At 31.7% G+C, this 12,049-nt stretch overlaps 2 protein-coding genes across 3 annotated transcripts in view; one reads left to right on the top strand and one right to left on the bottom strand.

The window, feature by feature from the left end:
• LOC126775286 (flotillin-2) overlaps positions 1 to 12,049 on the bottom strand; it is a 246,230-nt gene that overhangs the window by 62,634 nt on the left and 171,547 nt on the right. The window lies entirely within an intron of this gene.
• On the top strand, positions 4,262 to 7,555 carry LOC126775281 (glucose dehydrogenase [FAD, quinone]-like). Its single transcript, XM_050497097.1, has 3 exons — positions 4,262 to 4,520; positions 4,749 to 4,882; positions 4,955 to 7,555. Exons 1-3 carry the CDS (start codon positions 4,349 to 4,351, stop codon positions 6,473 to 6,475), a joined length of 1,827 nt encoding a protein of 608 aa, XP_050353054.1. The 5' UTR covers positions 4,262 to 4,348; the 3' UTR covers positions 6,476 to 7,555.

The raw sequence follows: 12,049 nt of genomic DNA, 5'->3' as shown, positions 1-12,049 counted from the left end.
ATAACTCGTACTACACCCAACAATGGATATAGATTATATTACAATAGACAACTTGTAAATATTATTATGTTTCATAACCATGTAATATTTTTATTTAGTATTTAAAGTCATCACGTGATTTTAAATATTCTTATATTTATATAATTGTCGGCGTTGTTATTAATTGTTTTTTTTTTTTTTTTGTAAATTAATGTATTTTTCTTTTGCAAACCTACGAACGTTGTTTCCTAAATTAGTTTGGTCTATCTACTACTTTTAGTATTAAGCCCACCCATAGGTAAATAAATAATGTAATTGAAACTCATAGGAATATCTCAAAATTATATTTTATGTTCTTTTATATACATATATTATACAGGAATATATGGATATATTCCTATGTAAATAAAATTTTCTTTTTTTTTAATTATTTTTTTAAGGGGCCTTTGTAGGCAGACTATATATGTCGGTCCCATCGTTACACGCTAAATTAAAACAAAAAAAGACTCAAAAACTAAGACTCATTCAGTTTGAGAGAATCACTAACAAATTCATATACTTTAATTGTCGAAGTACTCGAAGGTATAATATTCATAAAATTTAAATTTAGTTCATATTTTAGTGTTTCTCTCAAATTGAATTAATATATTTATAGTGACTTATTTACCTACTGTTTTTATTGATATCCTTTTTAATAGTATACTAATATATAGTAGCATCTGAAGACGTCCTTATCGCATAGGTACATTTTTATATGGTGTCGTCTACCATGTAAGAAAAAAATACTAAAATGCTTACTAATTTTATACTAAACAGCATAAGTGCTCTGTTTAAAAAAACATGACGTGCACAGATATAAGTAATAATTTTTCATTTTGCTGATATAAGCAAAATAATAAACATTTGTCATTATATTGTAAATTCGATGTATTGTGATGTGATCATACGTAGTGATGATTATGGCTAGTCAAAATTTTTCATTGCGACCTATAGTATCTGGTACTAGGATTCTATTTGGCCTCTTACCAGGCTTGGGATCTATATTAATGCTGCGCATGGTCATTCACCTCTACAGGCCAGACATTGAAGACGCTGAGCATCGAGTAAGAGATGTACCAATCGAGGAACTTTATAACTCATATGATTTTATTATAATCGGAGGTGGTACAGCCGGATCAGTTGTAGCAAATCGGCTTTCTGAGAATCCAGATTGGAATATACTTTTACTAGAAGCAGGACCCGATGAAAACGTCTTATCAGAAGTGCCGGTATTATTTCCAGCTTTACAAACATCATCTATAGATTGGCAGTTTGTGACAGAACCAAGTAGTGATTATTGTTTGAGTATGGTGGATAATAGATGTAAGTGGCCGCGAGGTAAAGTTTTAGGTGGATCAAGCACTTTAAATGCAATGCTTTATATTAGAGGAAATAAAAAAGATTACGATAACTGGGCAAACTTAGGCAATGAAGGTTGGGCGTACAACGACGTTTTGAAATACTTTCTCAAAGCGGAAGATATGAGAATACCCGAATACCAAAACGATCCATATCATTCTACTGGAGGTCCTATATCTATTGAACACTTTAGATATGAACAACCGATAACAAAAAAAATTTTAGAAGCCAGTGAACAGCTTGGTTACAACATAGTAGATGTGAATGGTGAATTTCAAACTGGATTTACTAAATCACATGCAACGTTACGTGACGGGCTTCGGTGCAGTACCGCTAAAGGTTATCTCAGACCGACAGCAAAAAGAGGAAATCTTCACATCAGTCTCCACTCTTTAGTGGAAAAAATATTAATAGATGATCATAAAAATACATATGGTGTCAAATTTATCAAAAAGGGAATCTCAAACGTTGTAAAAGTTAATAAAGAAGTTATATTATCGGCGGGATCAATTCAATCGCCTCAACTTCTAATGTTATCAGGAATCGGAGACAGCGTTGAATTAAAAACTCTCGGTATAGATACTGTAATTCATTTACCCGGTGTCGGTAAGAATCTTCAAGATCACATCGCTATGGGAGGCCATTCATTTCTGTTTGATAATCCTTATACAAACGGATCAGACTACTGTTTTAATTTTCACACTGTCGCTTCTATAGGTAGCTTAATTGATTTTGCAATTAATCAAAATGGTCCTTTATATAGTATGATGGAAGCTGAAGCCATGGCTTTTGTTAATACAAAATATCAAAACCCAGTAGAAGATTATCCAGATATCCAGCTTTTTATTGCACCTTCTGCAGATAATATGGATGGTGGTTTGTTTGGTAAACGTGCGAACGGACTTTCTGATGAAACATATGCGGATTTATATGAAGATATATTGTATAAGTCTTCATTTTCTATAGTACCATTACTGCTTAGACCTAAGAGCCGGGGGTATATTAAGCTGCGCAGCTCCGACCCTAAAACACCGCCTCTTATCTACCCAAACTACTATTCAGATCCAGAAGATATGGCCAGAATGGTATGTCGGAATATATTTTACGATTTTTAACATAATTATATAATTATAGTAGCGTATCATGATAAAGATACGTTTTATATCATGATATAAAATAATAATTTAAATTATAAAACAGTTAATTGCTGAAATCGCAAAATTAATTAGTAAGATAATGAGTCGAAAAATAGAATATTTGCCAATTATTATTTTATCAAATTATTCTAGATAATTTTGGATTACCTTGCTGAAATATTTAATAATATGTTCTTGAATGTACTTGACACGCTTGATATCTCTCTCGTATCGTACTCGTATTATAGCTCTCCGCTCGGGCAGGTTTTAAAAAATAGTAAACATAATACAGCGTGTATGTATGCGGTGTTAATATTTAATATATAAAATTATTTGTATTGTAACAATAGTATTTTTTATTTTATTTTTAAGATTGAAGGCGCTAGAATTGCACAAATGTTGGTAGAGCAGCCTGCATTAAAAGAACTCAATGCACGACCAAATCCGAATCGCAATCCCGGTTGCAAAAAACACTCTTTAATGTCTGACGAACATTTGGAGTGTCAAGCGCGTCATCATTCTTTGACAATTTATCATCCAGTCGGAACCTGTTCTATGGGCCATGCGAAGAACGTCGAAGCAGTAGTGGACACAACATTGAAAGTAAGTTTATTTTAGCAAAAAAATAGGATAAATCATTAACTTTTTGGTTTATTACTCACTTCAAAAGAGCAAACATTTTTAATAGTGTTAAAAAGTTATATAATATTTATTTTAGGTTCACGGTATCACCAATCTTCGAGTTATCGATGGTAGTATAATGCCAACGATTGTTAGTGGTAACACTAATGCTCCAATTATCATGATAGCTGAGAAGGCATCGGATATGATAAAAGAAGATTGGGCTGACTCAGGAAATGTTGAATTCAAATACAATTCAGTACCTAGTTTGAAATATCAGGATAAAGATAATATAGTAAAGAGCAAACCAAGAAACGCAGAAAATAGTAAATCAACACCAAATATGTTTAATGAAATAACTAGTCTTTTTCCATATTTATCACATGACATCCTAAAACAATACGTCAATCAATCAGATAAACAAAATGTTACTAATACTGACACAAAATCAACACTCGCTAGAGACGGTTTTGAATATAAAAGCATTTATAATGTCTCACGTAACTCATATTATAGTAAAGAAATAAATAAAAATAGACAGGAAAAACATAATCGACCCCGATTTACATCAAAAGCTTTTTACAATAGGTTTTCACCAGAAGTATTGATGCCATATCCGTACAAAAAAGCTGAAAATTGTATGAGAGAATCGACAATGAGTCAAAAATCACAAAAAATCGACTTTTTTGATAGTTTTACCCCCATATTTTTTGAGCCAAGTACGAATTATAACCAGAACAGAATGTATTATAATAATATAAGAGATAATTTCGATAGAAGAAAAGAGAATAATTTCATAATGAACACAAAATCATTAAGAAACGAACCTACAAAATGTAACATTTGGTTATATTATAATGGAATGAAATATGAAGTGCAATTTTAAACTATTTATTAAATAAATGTAGTTAAAATTTCTATTTACATACTATTACTTCGATTTGTAAAAATAAATAATATAATAAAAAAAAAATAAGTTATTATAAAATATTTTTATATGAATTAAATTGTATTTTATTGCTTCCCCTTTATTAACAATCGACATGATATCATTTTACATATTAGAATAACAGAAATATATACAAGAATTCTAGTGTTCAAATTATTTAAGCAGAACGTATAACTGACATCCTGACGTTATAAACATAAAATTATAATATATGTGATATTGTATTAAACACATTATTTTATATGATTTGAAGAAGTGAAACAAAATGGAGCATTTAGAAGGACATGTAACATCTATGTGTCCATTGCCATTCAGTGGCATAACTGGAGAAATCTTCTTAAAAGCTGTGTCAACAGTTGTTGCTGTACATTGCACGATATTAGATGACTTCAATTGGCCACCCGACAACTCTCAAGAAATCCTTGAAGAAGGTTCGGGTAAGAATATTTTATTAATTATGAAAAGTATAATAAACTTGAGGCCAATAATTCAAACAGGAATAGGAGCTATGCTTGTTTTCAAGATATTACTACTTCTACTTCTAATCCAACTAAGTGATTAAATTGTTTTAGAAGTGTCATGTCAATAGCCCAAGAGGTCAGGAATATTTTGCAACTTATTGTTTCCACATATTTAATAATTAATTTGATTTGCTGTCTTTTCAGGCATATCATTTGATTTTATAATAGTCGGTGCAGGGACAGCAGGTTCTTTGCTTGCAAGTCGCTTATCAAATACTTATCCATCATGGAAAATATTACTGATAGAAGCTGGTGACGACCCTGGCATTGATACTGAAGTAAAAATAAATGCCTTATAAACATGAATTTGATATAAGTACACCATACTAATATATTTTTATTATTTATAGATACCGGCATTTTTATTTTTAAACCAAAATTCAAGCAGCGACTGGTCTTACAAAACGCATCCAGATGGCAATAGCTGTTTAGGTTTTAAAGACAACAGTTGCATATGGAGCAAGGGTAAAGGGCTTGGTGGATCAAGTTCAATAAATGCTATGATTTATCTTCGTGGCCATCCTAAGGATTATTCAGAATGGTACAATTTAGGTAATCCTGGTTGGGATTATGAAAACCTCGTAACTTATTTCAATAAACAGGAGGCACTGTTCAACATCACAGATCCAGACTTTAAAGGCTATGATAATGAATGGTACAAAATTCTCGACAACGCATGGAGTGAATTAAACTTCACTTCATACAACTATACAAGTCATGAGGCTTTTGTTGGAACTAAAAAGGCACGATTATTGACTCAAAATGGAAAACGTATTAATACTGCAAAACCATACTTCAAAGATGCCGATAAATTATTTGTCATGAAAAATACAGCCGTTGAAAAGGTAATCATAGACCCTAAAGATAAACAAGCGTGTGGTGTAGTGATTAAGCACAAAAGCGGCCAGGTAATGAACATTATGGCAAATAAGGAAGTTATCTTATCGGCTGGTTCGATAGCAACCCCACAAATACTTATGATGTCCGGAATTGGTCCAAAAACTCATCTTGATGAAATTGGTATTGACTGTCATCAAAATTTAAAAGTAGGACAAAATTTACAAGATCACGTCCTACTTCCACTGTTTTTGAAAACTAATATGAACATGACCACATCAACAGATGTTATAAATATACTTCTACTTCAGTACATGCTGACTCGAACTGGTCCGTTTTCTAATATCGGTTTAACTGACTATATGGGTTTTATTGATACAGAAAGAAATTCCGATTATCCTGATATTCAATTTCACTATTTCTATTTTACTAAAAATGATAATTTTGTTTTAAAACCTTACCTCGAGGGGCTGGGATATAAAAGTGACATTGTCAAAGCAATAGAAGATTTGAATAAGGAACACGATTTTTTGGGTATTTACCCGACACTTCTGCGTCCGAAATCTATGGGTGAGATACTCCTGCCAAAAAGTCCTTTAACTACGCCTATTATAAAGGCTAATTATTTTCAACATCCTGACGATGTTCTTACATTATTAAGAGCTATTGATTTCGTCCACAAACTTGAGAAAACGTCCATTTTTAAGGAAATGGGAATTGAATTGCTGAACATTAGTATCTGCAAATGTAATGAGCATTCATTTAATACGGATAGCTATTGGCAGTGTTATATTAGACATATGGCGACTACCATTTACCATCCTGTTGGTACCGCTAGAATGGGTCCGCGAAACGACGTCAATGCTGTTGTAAATCACGATTTACTTGTTCACGAAATTTCGAATCTTAGAGTTGTTGATGCTAGTATTATGCCTACTATACCAGGAGGTAACACTATGGCTGCGACATTAGCGATAGCTCGGAAAGCTGTTGATATCATAAAAAAGCAATATAATAACAAAGATGAACTATAACTGTTAAAATTTCAATTTTTATTAATGAATTAATTATGATTGCAATTTATAGTAATTCAAGCGGAAATTTCCTATAAAAATACACAATTTTTATGGAAAATGTTAAAAATATTTAAGCATTATATAAAACTATATTATTTTCTGTATAACGTAGTATATGCATAAAACGAGTGAATAAATAAATGACACTAAAAATACTGTAATAACGAGAATAATAATATTCGTAGTTTAAAGATCGATGGAGTAAAAGATCAAAAATGTCGTATGTGTATAGGTTAGAGGCCCGATGTATCTGACACTTGAGTTATGCATAATTTTACATTTTTAAAAACTAATATTAAGACAAATTGCATAATAGAAGTAAAACAATACAGAAATATTACACTTTTACTTAATGTGTATATTTCTACATCCAGTTCAAATCTTGGACACTATGCTGCTTTGCCAAGGATATCCAGATATAATACGTTTTCTAAACAGCATGCTGATTTATACATATCATCATCATCATCAACCCTTCGTCGTCCACTAATGGATATAGGCCTCTCCAATGGCAAGCCACTGAGCTCGATCTGCAGCTCTCAGTCTCCAGTCGTTGCCAGCCACTTTGCGTGCCCCCTAGCCGGAGGACGTCCTACGCTAGGTATATAGAAAATATATATACCTGATAATTATTTAAGTTTAAAATATATCTCAAACAATTGTTTTTCGATACATAATGTTTTTTTTTTAAAGATTTTTACTCTTTAATATTTTCGTTATTTTAATTTTTATTACTATTTACATAAATTTTATACTTTGTTTTGTGATATGTACTTAACTCACATTTTCACAACATAGTCTTAATAACCTTTTTGTAGTTCCCATATTAATTTATTGAGTATGTCACATTTCTCTTTATAATTTTATTAAAATCTCTTTAGTCATTATTTTATGTGCTTGATGTGGTCTCCTATAAATTAAAGGAGCACACATATTTAAAAAAATATCCCACGATGTAATGTACTTGTAGGTGTGTATCCTTTGTTGGAGATCCTTAATAAATAAATGTGTAAATAAACAAAAGAGTAGTTAAATGAATATCTAAATAGCGTTTATTTCTCTGAAACAACCTCATAGACCTCCTATACCCTCTATAATTTGCCATCTTGAGATAATGTTCTCCAAAAAAAATCTTAGCTTAAGTTAAACTTGATTAATTCTAATTTATATAAAAGAAAATATTTAATCACTAATCATGTTTCATATTGTTAAAATTTTGCATACTCGTACATTATAAGATTCTAATAATACTCTCTACCACCAGTATTCTTCCCACTTTTGAACACTAAAATTAATTACTTATTATTCTTTACCTATCTCTGTTTTAAATGTTAAGCCTAGATTGTTCTCTATCGAGTTATAGTAAAATCAGGATGCGTGAAAAAAAAATTACATTTACAATTGTCATAGGTTCTATAATTATGTTAAATTACTTTTACTTGTGTTAAGGAACTGTGTTTTAATTTATCGTACCCATAATAAATGTTTGTTTAATTTATATTTATTTTTTAATGCACATGATTATATTAAGTTTCCAAAACCACTTATTTTTTCGAAACAATAGTGGTTTTTGTTATACACAATAATCTAATCAAAACTTACAACATCTGTTATAACTACTAATGAACGAATATGAATTAGTTTGCCAGTGGTGCTGGTGGCAGGGCTTTGTGTAAGTTCGTCCGGGTAGGTACCACCCACTCATCATATATTCTACCGCAAAACAGCAGTACTTGGTATTGTTGTGTTCCAGTTTTAAGGGACCTAACCGCTTAGTACCCAAGGTTGGTGACGCATTGGCGATGTAAACGATGGTTAACATTTCGTACAATGCCAATGTCTCACTTAATATCAGGTGGCCCATTTGCTTATCTTATATAATGTAAAAAATATATATTGTAAAAAAAGTTTCTTCGTATAAACTGTTAATTATAAAAACAGTTTATAAAAAACTTAAGAAATAAATTTTTTATTCACTAATTTATGACAAGACTCAAACGTTTATCGAATATAAGACCTCAATAAAATAATACTTCACCGTTGAGCTACCGAAGTTAATTTATTCTCGCAGTTCGAAGTTTAAATAACTGCCTGCACCCAAAAGGATTGTCTATTGAGATGGGTAGCGCGTTATGTCACAAGGGTGAACCTTGACGCGGTTTCGTCAGACATGTAGTAATAGTTTCGCTTTCGCGTTTAAAACGAAATGTTAGGAAACTCATTCGTATTTAGATTCAAAACATTTTTATTTCGATTGAAATCTTACAATTTTTGCATTCATTATAATTTAGTACGTACGTTCGGTAGGACATTATTTCCTAATCTATATGTGAAATTTGGAAATAGCCTAAGTATATTTTAAGTGTTTATTCTTTATATTACCATATGGTAATAATCGTTACTTTATTACCATAAAATATTATCTAGGTGTATAATAAAATTACAATAATTCATGTATCTATATAAATATATAGATTTACCTTGAAGAAATTGACGACCGTCTTTTTTTTATAAATGCGTCGGGTGGGCAAATGACTCTACTCCACCTGATGGTAAGTGGTAGTAGAGTCCAAACGCGACGACGGCAAGTACAGTCGGGAAGAATGTTCCGCACTCGCCGCTCTCGCCTTGCCGGCTCGCAAGATGCCTCTTCACGCGTCGTTTGAAGGAACCCAGGTTGTAAGAGGAGGGGAACACGTAAGCTGGTAAGGAATTCTATTTTTTGGAAGTGCGACAAAGAAAGGAGTTGCCAAATTTCTTTATGCGCGATGGAATTGATGTCACAGTTAGGCGGTGACATCGAGAGCCAGCACGCGTAGACTTATGAAGGAAGAGGGAAGCAGGAAAATCAGCGGTCTATCTGCGTCAGATATAAACCAAAAATTACATTACATTAAATATGATGATAGATACACTCGTGTATCAACATACAGTGACAACATATATATTATTTATTTAAATTAATATCATGATTAATCAAAAATATGTTTCACCTTGCAAAAATTAGCCTATATGTTTGCATATTTACTCAATATCAGATTGAATTCTAAAAAAAATGTATTGTTGTACATGCAATAGTCCTCGTACAACTTCCCATAATAAAGTGGAACAAAACCGTAATTATTGAAAGTATTTCGAGTGCTTTATTACAAAATGCATTTAGTCGATGTCATTTGCTTACAGTCTCATATTATGACAGTTTTTCGTACTTGGAACTACTTACTAAGTATTGCTATTTAGCGATAGAATATTCGGTGAGTGGGTGGTACCTACCAAGACGGGCTCGCATAAATCCCTATCACCAAGTGTTTAATGGCCCGCCTGAACAATGAATAAAGATGAACTTTAAGTAACATATTATGTTGTTAAAGTTAGTATCTGCAAGTGTAATGAACATTCATTTAATACGGATAGCTATTGGCAGTGTTATATAAGAAATATGGCGACTACCATTTACCATCCTGTTGGTACCGCTAGAATTGGTCCGTAGTGTGTCGGGAGACGACACGACAGACAATATTAATCGTCACAGATAGACGTGACTACTATTTGCCGTCACGATTATTTATCCTCAGTTTTAGTCGTAACATTCATATTTTAATAGTCGGGCGACTGTCGTCCAGCATTTCTTATTGTTACCTAATATTAATTCTTGAACGATAATTAATCGTGAACTGTAAGTGAACAACATAATCTAAATATACAAATTAAGTCACGTTAGATAGGACGACTGTTTATCGTACACTATATACATATTACATAATGGGAACTCGCTGTAAAAACCAAAATTAAAAATTATTTTATCGGATTGATAACTTATATCAAGTAATTAATTAAAAATAAATTGCTCCATGAAACGGCGAATGGCGACATAATTTCTTTGGCACTTAAATAAAAGTTAATTTAATATTAAATTAATACGCCTCAATTAAAATTGTTACCGGCCACGTCACAGACATCGATAGTTCTACGTTGCATTATATGAGTTATATATATGCACAGTCAAAATAAGTTGTATAAGTTGTTTTTTGCCTTATAAGCATGGCTGACATAAGGTTTTTTAAAAACGATTCCAAAAAACCTTATTTATTAGGGTTATTATTATTAGGTTATTAGGGTCTGATAAAACCGAGCAATAGAAATTTCTTTTAAAAGCAGGCTATGTAATAATGAAGAAAAATCTTGAATGACAAATTTATCACTCTGTTTAAAGTGCGAGTTACATTGTCTTACTTGAAAAAATTGGAATCGTAATTTTAAAGAATGAATTAAATTAGCAATTAATCAATCAAATAGTTTAAAAAGTACTTTTTATTTGTTCAATATGGGCGTGTTAGATATTTTGTGAAATTTATTTTTGGATGTATACGAAGTTTCTCGCGATTCGTAAATGTGTGTATACTTTTGATTAAGTTTATAGAAGTCTTAAAAAATTTAATGTATAGTCTTCAAACAGTATACTTTTTATAATCTAAATTTAAAAAAATATCTTCGGTATGTGAATATTCCGTTATCATTAGACTGAGGCAAGGGTTTCCCCAAGGCGAGCGGTACTATTATTTATTGCAACACGGCAAATGTAGAACGAACAAGAACGCCAATGCTTATGTGTATATCTGCACGTACACAAACTGGTCTAAAGGAGCTTTAATATTGCATCAGAATCGCCGAAATCGAAAATTGAAAAATATTTGCAATAATATAAAATATATTGTAAGACTTTACTGATTTTTAATAATTATTTTGAGATTTTTGAAAATAATGGTAATATTTAACTAAATTAACACTGGTTGGAAATTATTGAGCGGAAAAAAGCTACACCGTAAATAACAAAACACGGGAAAATTGACTCACTTGATGGTTGTCAGTGCTATTGTAGGAATTATAATTAGAGTTGTAATAGAATTGTAAAATATTAATTTGCATCTAGTACCTAAGTAGGTACTCATATAGGTTATAAGGTAGGTACGAGTACCTATGTGGAGCAGTAGCCTATTAGTTACGTGTGAAAGAGAATAAAGCGTTAAAAGCTATTGTGAAGAATTGTTTTACAATATATACTGTACTGTATATATTAAAAAAAAATCATTGCTCAGCGTCGATGTTTTTAATGGGAGTTATGACCCATTGATGTCACTTATATACACCAGTACCGCAAGTAATGCAAGCCACACCTTCCACTGTCACCTGTCACCGTCGTTGCGGATATTCATTCGAAGGATGTTTTCCTTCAACCTATAAAAAGCGTCACCACTTAATATACTTAAGTTATAATTTGAAATGTATCCGACATTCTATTGTATGACATGATTTATCATCGATGCCAATTTTCGTTTTGTATCTCAATCGTTGCACTATCACAGTATAAGAAAAATACAAATGAACAAGAAACTAAATTTAATTGAAACGAAACTAGAGTCTTATTCAAAAAGATGGTAGTAAATAGTGCACTATGTTATACATTGTGTACGAAACGTAGTGTTTCCTTCCCTACACAGTGTACACTAACATGGCACCCTTGAGATATAAGAG

The sequence above is a fragment of the Nymphalis io genome, chromosome 18 (assembly GCF_905147045.1).
Source record: "Nymphalis io chromosome 18, ilAglIoxx1.1, whole genome shotgun sequence".
Taxonomy (NCBI): domain Eukaryota; kingdom Metazoa; phylum Arthropoda; class Insecta; order Lepidoptera; family Nymphalidae; genus Nymphalis; species Nymphalis io.
The sequence above is the reverse complement of the archived record's forward strand: the minus strand, read 5'-3'. Positions and strand labels throughout refer to the sequence as shown.

What these genes read in the sequence shown, in the direction of transcription:
- LOC126775281 (XM_050497097.1), top strand. Translation starts at nt 4,349, where the DNA reads ATGGAGCATTTAGAAGGACATGTAACATCTATGTGTCCATTGCCATTC. An exon ending in AATCCTTGAAGAAGGTTCGG is followed by an intron (nt 4,521 to 4,748) that starts GTAAGAATATTT and finishes CTGTCTTTTCAG; the next exon opens with GCATATCATTTGATTTTATA. An exon ending in ACCCTGGCATTGATACTGAA is followed by an intron (nt 4,883 to 4,954) that starts GTAAAAATAAAT and finishes TATTATTTATAG; the next exon opens with ATACCGGCATTTTTATTTTT.